Below are 21,080 nucleotides of genomic sequence, written 5' to 3'. Positions count from 1 at the left end.
CGCAAAAAAAAAAACTTACTTAAATAGGATCTATTTGCCCCAAGAACTGAAAGCTACAGGCACTGACTAAATAGGTTACTACTATGGGCAAATACATTGCATTCTCTGTGGGCCAATTTGTGTATTGTGTATATAAATATTAGCATGTTATCCCTATGCAAATATTTTTGGACGAAGTACCTGCTAGTGATTCATCAAAATGTTTTAGCAACATAAATCAACAACTTCAATAAAACGAACTTGTTAGAGAGAGTAAATAAAAGTGCAAGGCAACACATTTTATTTCAAAGGCCTAAATGGCATTAAGGTACAGCATATAAATACTGGTAAATCCAGAAACAGTTGTTACAGAAGAACACATATCATTCTTTCTTTTACACACGTTACATTCAGTTTGAGACAGTTTACTTTGCGTTAATGTGCTACAAACATAAACGCATGAAGGGTTGTACAAAATGGCAATGGTGTTCTCACCTTGGGCTACCCCACCATTGAGAATAACAGTATGCACAACTGAAGGCAAACTTAAATCCATTCATATACTTCTCGAGCTACATACAGTAGTAATTCGTGTTTGAAATGTGGTTCAGACCTTGAGTATTCCTGAACCATTTAGTTTACATCCCTGCACATGATGTTATTTTTCTTAAATAAATAAAATAAATAATCATACAATTGTTTTATATTGTGGAACCATTTTGCTTTTGTGTAGCTAACACCATAACCAAACTATATTTATCGGACCCCATAATGTAACTTCAAAAGGTGTACACAGGCAATGTAAGGGCAAATTGTTGGCATTTGGCGGTGCTGTTCTGTGTCCATGTTTTCTGACCCCTGTTGCACACTAATTTACTTTTTAAGGATAAATAAAGTTGAAGTTGAAATACATTATTTGAAGAACTTTTAAATTCCAAAAGCTTAGTGAACTAATATGACCAAGATGAGTTATCTTAGCCTTGTTTTGCAGGCTACCATTCAAAGAGTTGCTTTAAACACTGTTTGGGCTAGTGAGAAAAACATATGAGACACATAACAATCAAAGCACTTATCACTCTGCAACAAAGGACGTACAGACTTATTCTAGTGTTCCTTCTCACTCAATTCACCATTCAAAGTATCCAAACCTGCAGGCTTATATGTTCAGTCAGTAGAGTTTTAGCAACAGCACTCAGGCAAAAGCTGCAACTTGGAGATATGATTATAACCATTGTCTAATAAACTCATCTCCTTTCAGTCCCTCCATTTAGCAGTATCAGGTTTCTCTGTTTCTTCCATTAGTATTTCACTTTCCCAGGAACTTGCACATTCACTCCACTGTAGTCCACCATGTACATGGGCCACTGCTAAAAAACAGAAGTGAAAAAAGATCTGCTGAGATACTTGTGACGTAATTATGACACATACAATACTTTAGGGGCCTCTTATAAATGAATGTCTTACTGAGCAAATGGTTAATGTATGCTTTTGTTTTTTGAATTTGCACAGGGCTATAATAATAACTATATGTTTAGTATCAGTTCATGACAGTATCAGAGTTTATTGAGTTACAGTTGCACTGTGTGTTAGGGTCTTCCCGAAACAGAGGGCGGAAGTCCCTTTTGGAACGAAGATACGTACAGAACAGCATACGTTCTGTACGTGTCATAGGTTTGGCACACTTACCATTACAGGAATCTGATTGGACGACAACCCTGATTCAGAGGGCAGGGAGCTTCGGCTGCTCTCAAGGACTCTCTTGCGTTTCCTTCGATTGGTTGAGACATCTTTCCCTTCTTTAAAAAACACAACCATTTAAAACCCCAATACATACAAACTAACTGTAAAAAAAAAAGATTTACAACAAAAAAACGGCATTACCTGTGTTACAAGTTTGGGTGCATATTTCTGCAAAAGGCCTGTGTAGACAAATTTGAGAACTTAGGTGCTGGCACTAGAAGTTATCTGCTTGTAACATAATCCTTTTAAAATCAAATAATTAATCTCACAGAATGAGTAGGAAGGTTATTACAGAGCAGGGGCTCATCGTCAATAACAAAAACAACCTTTCAATCACAATCTTTGTGTTTAATGACGCAAGGAAAACTTACTGTAGCTGGCTCTTAACGTTGATAGTGATTTCATCCCTGGCTTGAAGGATTTTCTCCAAGCGGACAATGTCATAGGTGTTGGGATTTCGGAAGGGGATATCATCCGGAAGGCCACTGACTTCAATAGAATCTGGACTGGCACGGATCAGCTTGTATGGGACGACCACCGACCTGTCCAGCCCCAGGGCATCACCTGAAGAGGAAGGTGTTCCTTTAACCCTGTTTTTGGGTCTTGATATCGAGGCATGGCAAGGAGTGTAGTGCAGTATATGATTACACTGTATATAACTCTATGGCTAAAGTTGATATAATTGCCATACTACCATATTTCTTGTTGAAAAGTTCTTTCACTTGCTCGCGGAGAATCACTTTCTCCCCCATGCGGTTGACGTCCTCGTCATCTGTCGATTCAAGAGAAGCAACGCAATCTATATCAATTCCAATATGATAACTATGTAAAATACAGTGTGTCCACACATAGTGTAGTGAACTGAAAATCTGTGATGGGAGTCACTAATACCACTTATAGAGGCGTAGGCTTTCTTCAACAGGGTGATTCGTCGAGGAGCTGAGGAAAAGAAAATGTATGGTTACGTAGCATTTTCCAAAAGCAAGAACATTCACAATAGCATCTGATACAATCAAGTGAAGTATATAAGCAAAATAATATTGAGTGTTACCTGGTTTAGGAATAAGTCCTTGAAAAGGTCTGTACATAAAAAGAAGAAGAAGAAAGCAAAGTCAGTCATTTCAAACTACCAACATCTATGGCTTGAGGGTCTTAACAACCCAACAGTACTGTATATACCATGTCAATTAACAGTCTCACTTTTATCATTTTATACACTAGCACTCACCTGGTAATGGTGAAGCAGATCTTATCTGCCACAGCAAGAATCCTCTCCAAGTTTTGAGAGCCAAATGTACAGGGTTTCCTGAAAGGGATGCCAGGAGGTAAGCCCTCAATGATGACTGAGCCCGGGTTGCTCTTGATCCTCTTGTAAGGCACCTGGACAGGATACTTGATGCCCAGCGCCTCGCCATACTTCCTGTTGAAGAGATCCTGGACCTGCTCTCTTAAGGTGTTGGCCAGGTCAATCCTGGAGAGCTTGGCTTCCAAGCAGTCTGTGGACATAGTGGCGTGTCAGCATTTTTAAGAGTAGGGAGTAATTGTTAAGGCCAACATGTTCACAGGTGGTTTGAAATGGAAGTGATCTGTGGCAAGATCTGGGTCCCCTACATCTTACACAACCATTAATATATTGATACTGTGATTATGAGACTTTTTTTTACATTTCATTATTTACCTGAGAATCCAGGTCTCTTTGATGCAGCAGCATCTTCTGCCAAAGTGTCTTTGGAGTCAAGGTCTGTGGAGAAATTGACCCTGAATTAATTTTACAGATAAGATTTGAACTTCTACATGCCTAAGACATTGCTGATTGTAAAATGACAGTAAGCGATTCATGTGCTAGTAAGATTACACTATAACAGCGTTTATTGAAGCCCACTCCAAAAGAAAACGTATCAAATGGAAAGTCTGGCTTGTATATTATGGTTGTGTGTGTGCATTTTGTATTAAGCTGCAGTTACCTGAATTGCAGTCTGGTACAGGAGGCATCTCTTGCTTCACTTGGTCAGTCAACAGCTCTGGCCTTGAAAATACATATCTTTACTTATAGGCTTAAAATCCTTGTCTATATAACCCTAGAGGGTGATCGAAGTTTGATAGCAGATGGCATATTGCACACCTCTCACCTTTTAATAACAAACTGAATTTGACTGCTGATAGCCAGGATCTTCCGTAGTTTCGCTGCACCAAAACAGTTGGGCCTTCGGAGAGAAATACCTTCGGGTAGCCCGGTGACTATCAGGTCATCTGGGTACATCTGGAACTTGGAGTAGGGAACCTTCGCTGGCTCTGGTAGGCCAAGTGCTTCAGCTGCATGCAAAAAGGTGAGGGTTTTTGGGTGGGAAAGAAATTAAGATAAATAGGCAGACAAAGGAAAAGAGAGAGGGGGTGAGGGTATTAGTACAATTTATTTCATGGAGAATGTTTCTGTTTGCCTACATAGGATAGGATAACTGTTCAGAGTCTGACATGTCCTGGTTGGTGTCAAGGTATACTGGGTTAACTCACCATACTTGGTGCTGAACAGGCTGTCAACCTGTCTCCGAAGCTGCAGAATCATTTCGCCTATATCTTCAGTCAGGCTTCCTGTAAAACCAGAAGAGAGAAATAGCAAATGCAACTCGATGGCATGTGCAAAAAACACTTTGACCGTAAGCATGTGATTTTTACCGCACATGGTCAAGTCTATGGGATATACGGTGCTTACCTTCAGAAGATTTTTGGGCGCCTTGGGAGGCAGATTTTGGTGACAGCGCTTCAGCTGATGACAAATGAGCAGAGTACCAACAATGTTTTTAATCAAGTGCCAGATAAGTTTTCTGCTTGCACAGCAGGCCAATTCTGAAGTTTAACATCTAGTATGACATTCCCAACTGCTGAGTATCCAGATATTGGCCTTCGCTAAAATATTACCTAGTGTAGAGATTTTTGGGGATCTATTACAATGTTATTTTTTTATTTTTTTATCTCTTTCTTGTTCTCCCAAGTCTTGGCACATAGAGTGTTGTTTATGAATGTACAATACGTGCAAGGCAATGATGTGCCTTTGCTGATTTTACATTGCCTAGAGAACAATAAACATCAGTTAGGTTATGCATAGAAAAAGGTAGTCATTCCAGTAAATATTGAATGTTATATTTACTGCACTTACCAGTATCTTATTCCTTCAGTGATTATTTGTGAAAAAAAAAAGAAAACTTCAACATAATTTCAAATCAACAGAAAAAAAAGGAATGATATGAAGGTTACTGCGAACACTTGAGCGCATCTCTTATTCTCTACATCTACCCTGAATCTAACATATAACTATTGCTATATACAGTATAGCTATCTACCTCATATTAAGTGGGTTACGAACAGCAAATCAAGCGTAACCAGAGGATGTGTTCTAGGAGAATCAGGGTTTCCCGCAGCACTTTTCAGTTAAGGCGGCCGCCTAAGCAACACACGTCTGCCGCCTTAACTAGCGATATCCGCCGTTGTCCTGTTTACTCCCTTCCATTCCAAACCGTGACCAACGCCAGTCTGCAGAACGCATTAGTCTATCGCACAAACTACCCTCCCCCCCGGTTTGACGGCAAACCCCACCCTACCACCTTAACTAATCAATTTTCTGCGGGAAACCTTGAGAATACTCAAGTGTTCTTGGTTACCTTACGCAATTAAACCATAGAAGAAGATTAGGTTTAGGTATAGAATCTACAGCACAGATGTCTAATGGGAAAAGAGGGGACCTCCCTGAATCTGAGTTTGGGGTAGAGGAGTCTTAAAGGGACACTACATCAGGATAACAAGACCAAGGGAAGAATAAGGGACTTGGGGTTTAACTTCAACTCCCGTACTCGTAAACTGAAGTTGTGCACCGTTCATCAGATTCCAAAAGTTTCAAATCAGTGAGAAAATTATCAAAATTCAGGGATGATGCAACGCAAGAGGTAACTAGGGGTCGTCTGGAACCCCAAATGCTGCAAAATATAGAAGGAAAAGAGAACAAAATTGGTAATTCTTTGGAAACCGATGGAAACAGTGCCTTTTTCAGTGCGAGTGAGAACTGAGAGGAGGTAGGTGGGAGAAATGTCAAGGAGTAGAAGTGGAACGACAAGGTGGTAATATCGGGCACTAGTGACTACAGGGGTAAGACGGGGGGAGTAGAAGTATCTGTGAAAAGTGTGTTCATACGTGTAGCTGGTAAGCTAGCTCCCTAACAGAGGCGGAGAGCATGTTGCAGTTGTTGGCCAGCGGTGGTGCTGTGGATGCAGCTGTATCTGGCCAGTCCTGGTGCTGCAGTGAGCAGGTGGAGGTGGAAGTGTGGAAGGAGGCTGCAGTTACCTGCATGAGGCTCAGGGAGGCGACGAGGAGTAGAGGGTGGGGCAGTAGCTGCAGCTGGGTCAGCCAGAGAGTCGCTAGGCTCCTCTGCAGACACATTGGCATCTGGTTTGTAAGAAAGGACAGCGAGAGTGAAAGGTTAGAGACTGGATGTAAGGTTCTGGGTGTTGACAATAGAGAGGGAAACAAGGGAAGGAGGTACTATAGTAAAGAGTTGTGCTAAAGACTACAGATTTTTTTGTCCACAATCATGTAATGTTGTATTTAGTTATGGGATTTAGGACTGAGTCAGTGAAAGGAGGGACTGACAGCACAAAAGTAAGTTTGAAGAGCTCTGTCTGAGTATGGCTACAGGGTGGATTTGTAGAGGGGTCACTGTAGATCATGCTAGAATAAGCCGAAATGAGGAAATATGAAAATAGCAAGGATTCACATTTTTGTGAGGGCCAAGAGGCTGAAAGCTCAACGTCTACGGGTTCAGGAGAGCATATAATCAGTAGGAACAGTAGAGAATAAAGGAAGTAAATACGGGGATATCAGTCAAACTCCTACAAGCCATGGCTCTTACGGCTCTGACATTCAAAAGTCCTCGTTGGTGCCGTAAAACTCAGACTATTAACCATGAGTTAGCGTATCCATGGCTTCTTTTAAATTGTTTATAAAATGATTCCAAGATAACTTCAATACATTTATTTAGGGCCCCTGCTGTAGTGAAACCAGAGTCTGAGGAGATTCTATCTGGTTTAACAGCCAGACTATTTTAAAAGTAATGGCTGGGCTTGACCACTTACCTGGTACTGTCACCTGAATGATTTCCCCATCTGGAGGCTCCGTTTTAATCTTTTTCAAAGGAATACAATCTCCCGAGGGGCCTTTAAAGGAGCAAAATAGACAGTGCATTTTGTAAATATTTCTAGCTGAGCGTGACATTGAATTTTATAGTGTTTAATATTTCGAGTGGTTGGTGGAAGTGGCTGACTTCTCTCTTTTTTTTTTTAACCTTTTCCAGTGATAGGCAAATGATGGATGTGAGGTGGGGGATCTATTTTGAGAGGCAGTCTATTTTTTGAGGAAAAAATGCTGCTTTGCTCTTACCAGCTTCACAATCAGCCAAGGGGCTAACACAAGCACTTGTGGATCTGAAATACAGATACAAAATATTTCAATACACAACCAAGGAGATGAGAAAACTAAAGTTATAGCAGATAAGCCTATAGTTATGTACATTGTATAAATTACACATGCAAATTCAGTACAATTCTTAACCTAACCTATTTAAAACACTTGTTTTCACAAGAACATTCCTTTAATTCTTTTTCACATCAAACCTAATGTCACTGCTCACTTGGCATAAGGGCATAGGTGTTGCATTCTAACCTGCTGCTATGAGGATTGCTAACCAGCTCCAGAGCAGTGGGCAGGACTCGGAGGTTGTCAAGGAAACCGTCCTCACAGGCGGAGCCCATATCATGCTTGCCCTCCTCCTTGGCCACTTTGCCAGCAGCTTCACAAAAGAAAACATCCACGCAGGTTATGAAAACACACCGGGCTACGGGATCCCACGGCAAAATATCTGTTAACATGACACTTCACACAGGGACGTGCTAACATGCTAAATGGGAACATCAGTAGTTTTGAGGTAACAGTAGAAAAACTCATTCTTACCTGTGAAAATCCTTTCATCAAACATTCTGGGAAGAGGAAGAGAAGAGCAAAAGAAAGTTAATCAACAGCACCAAAGACCCACTGATAATGTGAATAGCAGTTCTGAGCAGATCAGATAGGAGACAACAGACAACTCTGCAGGGTTCGAGCATGGGCCGTCTTCGAGGTCAAGGGGAGTTTAATTCACCTTCACATAAATACAATTTTCAATCCTCTCTAATTGTGTTAGCATTTAGAGAGGATTGAGTGAGGCACACTGCCTAATCTGCCTAAATTTGATGCAAAACAAAATACTTTGAAAAGCAGCAAGACGCTGGCACAATGAGCCAGAGTGTGGGGGGGTACATGCTGGGGTGTGTGTGGCAGCGGTTACCAGTCAGCGGGACACACAGTCTGTTGGAGGAGGGCAGGGCGTTTGACTGGCAGATGGTTACCAACCTTACCTTGGTATATCAGAAATAACTTCTCATCAAGGACATGGCACAGGCACATCCTTACAAGTTTTGGTAATTGTAGTTCAATAACGTCATACAGTTATTTACCAAACAGACTAAACAGGTTTAAAAATGGCTCAGTTCCAATAACCAAGTCCAAAGTCTTAGACTGCATGGGTTCCAGGAAGACTATCTGTTTTAGTCTTTAATTTTTGTGGTACCTTCTCGTTAGAAACTACACCTAGCACTTTTAATTTTATGAGTATATGTGGTCACACAGACAAATCCAAAACATGCAAACAAGGTTTTGTTCAACTGCAACTCTAGTCCCCTGCAGTACAGCAAATTCTCCTTAAGGCCATATATCCTTCAGTATAATCCAAGACTTGATCCACTGTTTACCTTTTGACAACAAAGCGGACTCCATGACGCTCCTCCAGGATCCGTTTGAGTTTGGGAACACCGTAAGTGCAGGGCCTCTTGAAGGGGATCAAATCAGGGATCCCAATGATCTCCACTGCCTCAGGATCGCAGGCGATCTTACGATAGGGCACTGGGACCATGTGGTCCAAGCCCAGGGCCTCAGCTGGAGTAGAAGAGGATCCAAAGAATTTAAAGACTGTACATCAACAAACCATAACAACATCAATATTAACATCCACTATGTAATCTAGTAATACCTATAACAACAATGTAGATACATTAAAACTGCTATGTTGCTAAATGGAAACTTTATTGTATATGATAATATAATAAATATGTAAAAATAATATTTTTCCGTATGTTCTTTAGTTAAGCTTATTGTAAAGTGTTACTGCTGATCATCTCACTCATATCTTGACTACTTCTTAGGAATATCTTTACCGTAACGACTGTTAAACAGAATCTGGACACATTCTCTCAGTGTGTTGATATCCTCTGTCTCTCGGATGAAGGAGTCCCATTTTTCTGTCAATAAGACAAAGGTGATCATGTGACAAACAAAATAACCACAGGTCTAAAATGTAGAATCTACTGCAATGAAGGCCTTGGTAGGATGTTATTGGTCTTAGGCCTGGGAAACTGGTTTACATTGCTGTACATGCCTCATAATATGAATAGGAGGCTTGGTAAATTGTATACTCCAAACACTACCCAACACAGTCCCAGTCAGTTGTCCAGAAAAGGGAGATATATGCTCGTTAAATAGGGTCTTGACTCACAGCAGTGTTTGAAGATCTCAGTGTTCTTTCACAGAGACCAGACGTGAAAAACCGAGGTGTCCTGGCTAATTGCCTCATCTGACAGACTCAGTCTGTCTGCCAAATTGGACACTAATTACCGAGACATCTTAACCTTTATTAGGCAATCAATTCATGTATCAAAAATCCTTCAAGCACAGACAAATGTTGGTAGACAAATGAAAAATAATGTATTTCCATATGCAGTCATAAGGGAAATATAAGAAAATAGGATGAATTGTTACTTTTCTCTATTCCGAAGTATGATTTGGATTGAAACTCCACTGGTCAGTTAACATACATTAATATATTGCTACTCCCCATTTTCCTTCCCTACATAAAAGTATCCTATGTTGTCCCTAGGATCTATATATTATATATTCAACCTGCCCATTAGATGCCATAGAAACAGCCAGAGGCTATCTGAATATAAAACCCTAGAGATCATGCCCTTCACCCCTATGGTCTAGGTCAGCGATTCCCAACCACTGTGCCGCGGCACACTAGTGCCGTGAGAAATTATCCAATTTCACTTATTAATTATTATCTGCAAATAATATTCCATTGTCGAGTGTCTGTAATCATAGACATAAATATAGCTGCAAGCAGCGATGCGGGTTCCCCCGCAAAACAGCAAAATATTATAAACATGTACACTGTAAAAGATCGAGAGTTGGACAACAAGAGAGCAAAACTACTTCATGTTTGGCCAACAACAATAGGCTGAATGGGGATTTGAACTCATGAGCATAAGGTTACAAGTCAGTCTCTCTATCCTCTCTGCTACACACCAACTGCCGACCTACCGGAGGAACCCTAATAAAGAGTAGACGCCGCACTGGCTGCTGGGCGCGAGAAATGTGGCCGCCATCTTGGACAGTGCAAATTCCTAGTTGCGTAGCATTAGAATAAACAAGATGCCAGCACTGTACAGCATATTCCTGTTCAAATTTGGAGACAATCGCAAACAGGGCTCAGGGGATTACTTTTCACAAGTAAGATTTAACATTACCATACTATTGGTTGTATTTTGTGAAAATAATAACCACGTCCTGTATCATAGCTACATGTATGACCTTTGCAGCAAAGCAAACCGCGTGAAAATCAGTTCGTTATTCAGTTCAGTATGATTAATTAAATACGCTGACAGCTCATTGTCCCAGCCAAACAGATTACACTGAGTGGAGCGGTTGCCCGTTCCAAGATGGCGGCCCCACGGCTCGTCAGCGCCAATAGTAGCGGTCGATGCGGCGCCTACTCTTGTCTATGTGTAATATAGTGACTGGCAGAGTAATGTAATATTTATCCGGGTGGCAGCAGGTAGCTAATTGTCTTGTTCCTTCTTAGAGAAAACTGTGGGGTGTGCTCCTGCATTTTTGTACGCCCTTCGACTGGTTAGCTGCTGCGATTCCCACACAGAAGAAGTGTAGTTTGTGATGGGAAGTTCGGATCATTTTACTGATTCGGTTCTTTGAATCTCGTTCAGTAAAATGAACAAATCTTTTTTTGAGTCATTCGTTCATTTCAACAATAAAAATAATGTATCATGACAGTTTGTATGATTTGGTCATTTATTATCACACTAGCATTTAATTATCACGGCAAACAATTACACTGCACTAAACTGTAAGTGTAAATGTAAAGTGAAAATAACAAAACAGGGAGTCAGGTGGCTGAGCGGTTAGGGAATTGCACTAGTAATCTGAAGGTTGCCAGTTTGATTCCCGGCCGTGTCAAATGACGTTGTGTCCTTGGGCAAGGCACTTCACCTTGCCTCAGGGGGAATGTCCCTGTACTTACTGTAAGTCGCTCTGGATAAGAGTGTCTGCTAAATGACTAAATGTAAAACCAGTCAGTATGATGACTGGAGCGAATATCATTCACGTCTTACTAAAACAGCGGCCACGCGAAAGGGAATGAGGAAACTGTTTCCTCTACAAAAAAATACAATGCGGGTCACGTGAAAAAAGGATCCAAAGACTCGTAGAAAGACCGAGTCGGGAATTGAACGAATCGTTCGTTTCCTCCAGTACAGAGCCTATGCAGGTCACGTGAAAAATGATCCAAAGACTTGTAGAAAGACCGAGTCAGGAAATGAACGAATCGTTCGTTTCCTCTAGCTACCACTACAGAGCCTAAGCAGGTCACGTGAAAAATGATCCAAAGACTCGTAGAAAGACCGATTCGGGAAATGAACGAATCATTCGTTTCCTCTAGCTACCAGTACAGAGCCTATGCAGGTCACGTGAAAAATGATCCAAAGACTCGTAGAAAGACAGAGTCGGGAAATGAACGAATCGTTCGTTTCCTCTAGCTACCACTACAGAGCCTAAGCAGGTCACGTGAAAAATGATCCAAAGACTCGTAGAAAGACCGAGTCGGGAAATGAACGAATCGTTCGTTTCCTCTAGCTACCACTACAGAGCCTATGCAGGTCACGTGAAAAATGATCCAAAGACTCGTAGAAAGACCGAGTCGGGAAATGAACGAATCGTTCCCTCTAGCTACCACTACAGAGCCTATGCAGGTCACGTGAAAAATGATCCAAATACTAGTACCCGTATTTATGTTTACTTGGACGAGACTATGCAACAGTCCCGATGCGCGGCCACGAGAAAATGAACGAATCACTCTTTGAGAGGACTCGTTACTCCCGAGTCCTTGTAAGGATTCGTTAAAAATGAAAGAATCGTTCACGAACGACACATCACTAAGTGTAGTAGTGAGCTAGCTCTACTATTTACCGGGGCTAGGTCTGAATCTAGGAACTAAACGGAATACAGATGCCAGCTGTAGGTATATGCAGGTGGCAACGCTAGTGCTAAATAAGTATTTAGCTGGTCGGCTCGATGACGCCGGGTGAGTAGGACTCGTGAGACTGCTCACCAAAGAACAAAGGGGAACCAAGTAGCCTCAACTTTCCTAGACTTTTAGTTGCGGTACTAATGCTGAGGGTTCGCTGATATTGCTGTCTTACTAGAACCCGTATCTATGCATCGTCAACGTGTTTTGACGTTGTGACGTTAGCACTGAGTTCCCTTTGTGCACACAAGGCACTTTTTGCCACAAAAACTTAATTCAAGCCTAAACCGTCAAACGGAACATTAGCGCGAATACAAGCAACTCAATCGGGACCACATTTTTTTAGGGGTGGGAACATAAATTATAATACATTTATATGAGAGGAATGGTTGGAAAAATGTCTTCTTTTTTTTTACAAAATGACACTAGCCTTATACAGTATATATAATTGGGTGTGCTCAAGCTTTCGGTGAGTACACCCAGTTATATATACTGTATTAGGCTAGTGTCATTTTGTAAAAAAAATGGACATTTTTCCAATGTGCCGTGGCTCAAAAAAGGTTGAAAAACACTGGTCTAGGTTATGTGCTGGGGGGCTACCTTACCTGATTTCTCATGCACAATGGAGAACAGGAGCCTCTTGGAGACATGGATACTGGGGGGGCTCTGGCCCAACTCCCCTGCCAGTCCTATCCTCTCACCTGGGAACACAATACCGGACATGGAACATGAACAGTGGTAGATATGTGACATGCAACAGTAATAGTATGTACTGTTTGTCTTGTTTTTTATGGTGATGCCTTACTCATGTGCATTCTACTGCAAACATATTTTACTTCCACATTAAGACATGAAAATGCATTTGTGCACATTATATGAAAACCCCAAGCTCTCCTTAGATCAACGTGCTATCTCTTACTGTTGTCAGCGCCGTCCTTGGAGGATGCTGCTTTCTCAGCCCCCGCCACCCAGGCCCCCAGGCCCCCTTTTCCCAGGTTGAGGAGAGACATGGGCTTGAGGTCCAGCTTCCCATCTGGATGCGGCTGGGAAGACATGGGCATCCCATACAGGAAGCTGGACAGCATGGAGCTGCTGGAAGCCGATGATGTCACTTCTTGGGCGGAGGAGACAGTGGCGGCCTTGGCGGGGGCATGGTTGGGTAGGCTCTTGGTGCCAGAGGAGGGGTTGAGGTTTACGTCAGCACTTAACTTGGACTCACGGGAGGGCTCCTCCATTGATCTGTGAAGTGTTGGAAAAGAAAATAAGATGAATGCACACTAACTCTGACTAATTGCAGAAGCAAGCCATTTGAAAGAATATAATTTGTGCCGTTAGCTTCCCACTCTACTAAACTCTCTCCATAACCCTCATGCTTTTACAGCTGTAAAAAGAAGAACATATAAATAGCAAGGCCAAACTCAAATCACACTTCTTGTTTTCACAAGAATGTACACAGATTAAATGTTTGTTTTGTATTAAGTCCGAACACTCTACTCAGACCATGGAGTCACCTTTTGATGGTGAAGTGGATGCGGTTGCTCTGTTCCAGAATCTTCATTAATGTCTTAATGTCGTACTCAGATGGTTTCCTCAGGGCGATCCCCTCAGGCAAGCCGTGGATGATTACAGGGCAGGGCTCCTTCAGGATCCAGTCATAAGGCACAGGAACCAGGCTGCTCTTCCCTACAGCCTCACCTGAAATTCAACCAAAAATGGCTGACTAAATATGGACTTGAGGAGGATTTTTTACTAAGTTTTAATGTTCTATTAAGTACCCTTAGGATAATGGGCTTCTGAAGAGAATGTGTGAATTTAAAAAAATCCAACAGTGTTTCCAAAGCAGTACCAAACTAATGATATACGTTTACCAAGCAGTGTTTGTTTAACATGTTATCTTTCACCATTGCTCAAAGCCACAGCAAGCTAGAGAACTACACTAACACTAGCTGGCTACCTGCCAAGTCTGCTTTTTATGTGTGAATGAAAACCATGCCTGCCTTTCATTCACACAGTTTTGAAACCCATTAGGAAAAGCCTGGAGGTGAGATGGAGTTTTTTTTTGGTGAGCTACTGTCTTCTGTAAAAGCCCTTACTGTAAAGCACACTAAAGACTTCCTCCACCATCTTTCTCAGGACGAAGATGTTGGAGTGGCTGTCTGTAGAGGCTCTCTGCTTCCCATGGCTGGCCTCCTTGGCAATCTTGCTGCTTTCACCCTCCTGGACTTTGGCATGGGAATTGACTGAGGTCAGTGTTTGTAGACACGGCACCCCTGAAAAAGTTGAGCAAGCACACTGGCTATTAGGCTCTAAGAGCCGGCTCTTGTAGGTGAACGTTGGGAGCTGGCTCGCATATCTGAAGAGCCGACTCTATTTTTAATAGATTAATATAGACTATAAAAATGTTATGATTATGAAATAATGAATTTTAATTGTATTTAAAATAATTGACTAATTCAAAGAACAAAATACTTGTACTTGCACACGATCATCCTCTGTTTCTGTCAATCATACATGCGGTGTCAATCAATTATACTGCATGAGGGAGGGCCGAGCCAACTCACACAAACTCAGTTAGACGAATAGTCGAAACTCGGAGAAAAGCCATAACAAATCAATGCATTTTTAAAGAAATTGTGGTTAAGGTAGAGTATGATTTCATTTAATAATTGAATTCAAATTGTTTTCACACCTATCATAGTCAAATTCATAGTTAAAACATTTTTTTTTTAAAGAGCCGTTCGGGAGCCAAAAGAGCCGGCTCTTTTCAGTGAGCTGAGCCAAACGAGCCGGCTCACGAAAAAGAGCCGGAATGCCCATCGCTACAGGCTATTTAGTCTTATAAGAATTATGGGGCTCTTAAATTATTTTGTGTAACCCATAACTCAATTAAGTAAAGCATGTCTAGTCTAACAGGGAAGGAGGAGTCTATTCCTGGCAGATTCATGTCAAGAGTCTTATCATGTGGTGTGGGGAAAGTATAAGTTGTTAGACTACAGGCAACAGACAATTCTGCACCACACACAGGGGAGAGTTTACTCACTGCAAAACTTGTGGAAATCTGTTTGTATTTCCCGCCGCGAATTAAGGAAGACCCTTCCCTTCTCAGTTCCCACGGCGATAACGCTGTCCTCGTGCACAGTAACGCACGCTACCTCAGCGTTGAGCTTTGACATGGCTGTGCACTGAAAAACACAAAGACACACTATGACAGGCTATCTTACAGGTGCATAAAGAGGACCCAAATTGGAGTAAGATTACTAGCAAATTACTACAAGATTGCTAGCAAAATCCTCTAAGTTGGTTGTCCACGATATTTGCATTTGCCAGAATGCATGCGATTAACAAAAAATGCTTTTTAAAGAGATTGATTGTTCCAACACAGGTTCTGGGAGAACATCTGTTGTACAACATCTGTTTGATAATATGTTCCCAAAAGATAAACAGTCTAATGAATTAATTGGGACATACCACAGAGTCCAGGGCAGAAACCAGACTGGTTAGGATCTCCTGCCTGGCAGACACCTGCGGGACCCGCAGCTCTGTCCGAGAGTTGGACCTGATCCCATCCCCTCCTGACTTCCTCATCTGAGCCATGGTTCTACAAAACACCAGAATGACTTATGAAATAATAAAAAAGCAGTAGTAGAAGTAGTAGAAATAGTAGTAATGCTTCACTACATTGATGGCTGCACTGGGATATCATTCCTTGATAAATCAAAAGTTATTAGGTACAATTCCCCCTGTGAAGCTGTGATCATGATCAAAGTCATTATGAGCCAACAAGTTCAAAGGACAAAGGATTTAGTCCTATTCTTAAAAATGGGTTTGATAATCAGGGGGTGGATAAAGGTAACAAATCCTTTCAATGTTCCACAGCACTTAAACATTGGCATATCTCTAACTGCCAGAAGACCAAAATGATCGTTCAATGGATTTTGCAGAGAATAAACAAATGAGATAATGTCACTTGATAGGAAAGAAGCCAATAGGTAGGCAAGTAAGTTTCACTTTGAGGAGGGGTTAGGCTAACTTTTAAAAAAGCGGATACAACAGAATGGCGCAGGAGGGGTGAAGAGGGACAGACGGTGAGGTTTCTTCTCATTAAGAGGCTTTAAGGGTGCCAGTAATACCCTCCATGTTATATGCTAATACCCAAATCCGTCACACACATGTGAAAGTAGCTCATTACGATAAGCCTTTGTCAGCCAATTAATGCTGGCTCAGATTATATTCTTTGAATCCCTTCATCCTTCATTTGCTCTCCTTAAAAGGTGTGCAGGGCATTGGCCTGTAGAGGTCGCCCACGAAAGTACATGTGGAGAAAATTGGCCTTCAAAATGGCCTCAAATCCTATTTACCTCCCCGGATCCACCATTCAAGTTTAATGTAATTTGGCACAAAAACAGCCATGTGAAAGTTTACTTCAATTTATATGAAAGATAACATTGACATGACAGACATGTGAACTAGGAAGAATGAACAGAGCAGTATTTGGTTTAGCCTGACAGAGAAAGAGAGATAGCAAGGATAAACAAGAGGGGAGTGGAAAAAGAAAGGGGGCATAAAAAAATCGCAATCCTAATTCCAAACCCTGTGTTCTCATGGCAACTGCAATTCGTCTCCTTGGAAACTAATCTCGAGGCATTTGAACAATGCAGTTCTGGCCTTTAATTATCCTAGCCTTAGGGCAGCCCAAACCACTGACTCAACACAGACAGACAGACAGACAAGAGAGACAGACAGACAGACAGACAGACAGAGAGAGAGAGAGAGAGAGAGAGAGAGAGAGAGAGAGAGAGAGAGAGAGAGAGAGAGAGAGAGAGAGAGAGAGAGAGAGAGAGAGAGAGAGAGAGAGAGAGAGAGAGAGAGAGAGAGAAAAGAGACCTATTGCCTGTCTGAATATGCCTCCCTGGAGTCCACAGCAAACATAAGCCCCCCTCAAAAACTATTATAGCCTTGAAATAGATGGCCTCTTTCTCTCATATCTTTAAGGCAAAGAGTAGCAGGGAAAAATGAGACAAGCAGGGCAGTGTCATTATGTTTCCTGCTAAAGACAGCCCTGGCCAAACACAAAAGACCTTTGTTGGGAGTGGTGGTTTAGGCTTAAGTGTATTACACTGTCATAAACTCAAATGTCATGACACAGAGACTAGACAGTGAACATCTATGTAGGCAAGAATTCTGGTGTAATCTAGGCCTAGGCTAAACAAGGCCTTTATTGTCAACACTACAACTTCACATTCATGGAAAATAGAAAATATGATGTGTCAAAGTAACTTTAAAGATGCTGTAAAGCAAAGTCCATGATGTGAAATGAGTTGCTGAAAGCATGTGCAAAGCGCGAAAACTTTGTCGCACTGAAATGTGGAGTTAGATCGTTGAACAGTTTCTCACAGGTTTTGTATAGGCGGGGTAAAACCCAACCTATCTCAGGGTTTCCTGCGTTCTGCAGAGAAGGGAGACTGGCGTTGGTCCCGTTTTGGAATGAAAGGGAGAAGACAGGACAGAGTAACATGGCGGATATCGCTATAAAAATATATATATATTGAAAAAGATGTTGCTTAGGCGGCCACCTTAGCTGCAAAGTGCTGCGGGAAACCCTGACCTGCATTCTGTTACTCAGCTGGTACGATGCAAAGACAAAGTAGTTAACACATAAAACACTCAGAGACTGCAGGCTGTTCTGATATCTGCAATATATTTAGCTAGTTGTTGCTAAATTCAATAGATTCGAGGGGGCAGAGCTTCAGCTCCTTCAGGCGACACGCCCCCCCCAGTATCAAGCAGGGAAGACTGCTGATTTTCTCACGATTTCAAAGCCTAATTTAACATTCTTGTCTGTGGGTTTTTTTCATTCAAATTTGGATGGGTAGTTAACAACACATTCTTCTGTGGTGTGATGTACTTCAAACTCATTTTCAGTTTTGCTTTACAGCATCTTTAAACTTGGGACTATGGTCTATATTGTGAAACTTTTGTTACAGCAGTCCTATCAAATTACAAACTACAACTTACACTTGGAAAAGCTTCAGCTTTTGATTTCATCAGTATATGGAGTAGTTTAGGGAGTATTTCCACATTTTCAGTTAAAAAACTGAAAATGATTTAGTCTGGGTCATGGTTTTGGACCATTTCTGAGAAAGCACCTCAAAGATGTAGGCCTTCAGTTATCAGTCATAAAAGGCTTGCTGTCATGTGGGCAGGTTCTGCTATTTAACAAGGGTTGACTGTTTTTCTCTTCAAAAGAAAATGATCTCAAGCAGACCATGAATGGATTCCTTCTCATCTTAATAGCAAAGACCAGGAGGCCTTAATATCGCATACTTCCTCTGTGCTGACCGTAATGATGATAATTAGCAAACAATCAGAAACTACACTTCCTGGAATGTGAGTGCACCCTGATCTTGAATGATAAAACGTTCCTCTGGCTGATATGCTCAAACTAATGGCATCCTCACCCATTTGAGTTTCCCCAAGGAAACGCTTAGATTTGCCTGCATGCTACACAAATGTTTGCCAGGCTAGAGACCAATGCTGATCTGAACTTGTTGAAAGATTGCCCAAGTGGTATTTAGATATATTACAATGTTCCCAAAGGGGTTATCATGGATTTCTGAGCTGATTTGTCACTAAGAGGCTTGAGGCTCTCAGGGTCATTGATACACAATACGTTGCTAATACTCTTTAAAGAGTGATTCCGGTCATAGTTCTTTTGAAGAACACAACTGTATCTAAATCATTAGACTTATAATTGCTTATAAACCTTGATATGCAGTACTTCAGCGGTACACCACCAGGCCTGCATTTTGGAAGTAGACTGGATATGAGAAATGACCTTCTTGTGGTCAATTTTCACACACCACGCAATTTGACATAAACTAAGGCAGCAAAAGCAGCATGGTGAAATATATTTGTGGAGGTAATGGCAATGAAAGATACTGGAAAGTTTGAGTGAGTAGTAGTTGAGCAAAACATGTTTGTATGCTCAAAGAAAAACATGTCTGTTCAGAATGCTCCATCAGTAAATAATCAATGGTCATTTAAACTCGCATCTAGATGGATACAGTTAGTTAAGTCTTAAATCATGAATCCAAATGCAGAGGTCTGACTAACTATTTGTGCTTTATATTGCACAGGCACCTTTAAACACAGTCACTAACCTACATCCTAATTCGTTTCAAATACAAGGATCTATACTTCAGGTTTGAGAAATCCAGCATCATGTGCATAATATTTTATATGCCAGTTGTCTCACAGACAAAATATTAAAATCACAGATGACTCGAGACACCGTCTAATGTTATTGTGATAGCTGGTTACCTAACCTTCCGAATGTTCAACAGCTGTTGAATGCAACTAGCTACTTATGTTTGTTCGCTAATTTAGAACAGTCCAAACTAGCATTTTTCACAACTTCGAGACATCTGGGTCAGGAAATATAATTGTTACCTGTTAGTAGCTAACAGGTAACAATTGATTGCCCTAGCTAGGGCAATCATTCGCTAACATTGACCAACTCCTAGACGTTTCGGTCTCACCAGCGTTGGCTAGCTAACCTTCAAAATTAGGCTTCTGTCGTGCTACTAGTTAGCAAACCGTATATGGCTAGTTCAGTAACATTAGCTACCTATATTAGTAGCATAGCAGATAGACATTTTCAATTTAATTGTAGTCTAGCCTAGACAGCTAGTCTAACGTTTGACACAAGACACTCGCTAGTCTCTAATAAGTGTCCCTGGCCCCAGGGCGCTAGCTAACATTACATAGCTTGCTAACGTTGGGTTAGTTGGCTGGTAAAAAATTACAGAGCTACAGTAAACATATTACTAGCTATCACTAGCTATCTAGCTCGAACCTACCAATGATTGCATTCAAAAGTATTGCAAGGTCGTATGTCACAACAACAAAGGGGCAATATAATAGTACGACAATTCATATGAAAATAATGTCATTTTATAACGTTAGCTAAGAACAGCTATCCTAACTAGCTAAATAGCTAGCGACGTTAGCTAGCAACGGGATCATCTCCTCCCCCAGAATTATAATCTGTAATTTCACATTTGTACGACCATAAAAAGTCACGTGTTCTCAAAAAACAAAATTTTCTATACCGATGTTCTTAAATACAACAACAGCATATGGTTGTCCTTACCAAAATAAACGTTACGATTTCTTTTTTATGCCAATCCCGGAATAGGTTTATTCCCCGTTTAATCCAATTGCAACAGAATTCCCATCTAACATAATATGATATCGTCAACCCGAAACATTGTAATCTGGAACATTACTTTACCAATGTCGCTTGCAAAAGGTTATTGCCGAGATTATTTGTATATTTTCCTCGTTTCTTTCTCTTTTCCTTAACACTGGAGTGTGTCCCCTTTCCCCTCTCTTTGTTCTGTAATCCAGTAAAATTGAAACTCATTCGCCTCCGCTAATCCCAGCCCAACTCAACAACAGCATCTATTGGCTGTAATTTACATATAGGATTAAGGAACCTCTGGGAAAACGATGGTGAAAACTTGCCCAGAGGACGTGATGCGACAAAACAAACAGGATATTTAATAATATTCAGATAAACCTGTCATTTAAACAAACATACCTCAGTGAGAGTACATTGCTGACAATATATCATATGGCACTGAAATATATACTCACTGAAGTAGCCTACAAAGATATGTGCTTGAATTAACGTTCAAAATTAACGTTTGTTAATTGAAATAGGCTCATTTGCAATGTTTTGGTTCTTATTCAGCTGTAGCTCAATCCTCCTACTCTGGAAACAGATTCACTAGGCTTATGGAAAATGAACACATATTGGTCTATGTTTACAATGGATGACCTCTATAATATTAAGTTGACTTCAATTGTAAACTAATTTTAGTCAACCACATGAGCCGGAGTCATAACT

The 21,080-nt window shown here is 41.1% G+C and overlaps 1 protein-coding gene across 5 annotated transcripts; it reads right to left on the bottom strand.

The window, feature by feature from the left end:
• Positions 1-253: 253 nt before the first annotated feature.
• Positions 254-20,650, bottom strand: gtf2ird1 (GTF2I repeat domain containing 1). Of its 5 annotated transcripts, none has more exons than XM_062485511.1 (27): positions 20,322-20,645; positions 15,638-15,767; positions 15,210-15,351; positions 14,263-14,439; positions 13,681-13,864; positions 13,089-13,408; positions 12,775-12,870; positions 9,012-9,095; positions 8,550-8,733; positions 7,714-7,739; positions 7,426-7,552; positions 7,144-7,187; positions 6,840-6,920; positions 6,052-6,153; positions 4,430-4,483; positions 4,231-4,308; positions 3,849-4,032; positions 3,684-3,745; positions 3,398-3,460; positions 2,948-3,215; positions 2,771-2,799; positions 2,611-2,658; positions 2,414-2,491; positions 2,091-2,283; positions 1,861-1,898; positions 1,666-1,775; positions 254-1,346 (listed from the first exon to the last, which is right to left on the bottom strand). In XM_062485511.1, exons 2-27 carry the CDS (start codon positions 15,761-15,763, stop codon positions 1,278-1,280), a joined length of 2,967 nt encoding a protein of 988 aa, XP_062341495.1. In that variant the 5' UTR covers positions 15,764-15,767; positions 20,322-20,645; the 3' UTR covers positions 254-1,277. The 5 variants fall into 5 exon arrangements, 4 of the variants coding, with proteins under 4 accessions (XP_062341495.1, XP_062341496.1, XP_062341497.1 ...); XM_062485512.1 differs by having other exon boundaries at positions 20,463-20,645; XM_062485513.1 differs by lacking the exon at positions 20,322-20,645 and adding an exon at positions 20,029-20,147.
• Between the last annotated feature and the right edge of the window lie 430 nt (positions 20,651-21,080).

Source organism: Osmerus eperlanus, chromosome 19 (assembly GCF_963692335.1).
Source record: "Osmerus eperlanus chromosome 19, fOsmEpe2.1, whole genome shotgun sequence".
Classification (NCBI taxonomy): domain Eukaryota; kingdom Metazoa; phylum Chordata; class Actinopteri; order Osmeriformes; family Osmeridae; genus Osmerus; species Osmerus eperlanus.
This window is presented reverse-complemented; position numbering and strand designations above follow the sequence as displayed.

Coding starts and splice junctions, on each gene's coding strand:
- gtf2ird1 (XM_062485511.1), bottom strand. CDS start 15,763: ATGGCTCAGATGAGGAAGTCAGGAGGGGATGGGATCAGGTCCAACTCT. Junction 12,871..13,088: donor CAAGGACGGCGCTGACAACA/GTAAGAGATAGC, acceptor TTGTGTTCCCAG/GTGAGAGGATAGGACTGGCA. Junction 2,800..2,947: donor ATCTGCTTCACCATTACCAG/GTGAGTGCTAGT, acceptor TTTTATGTACAG/ACCTTTTCAAGGACTTATTC.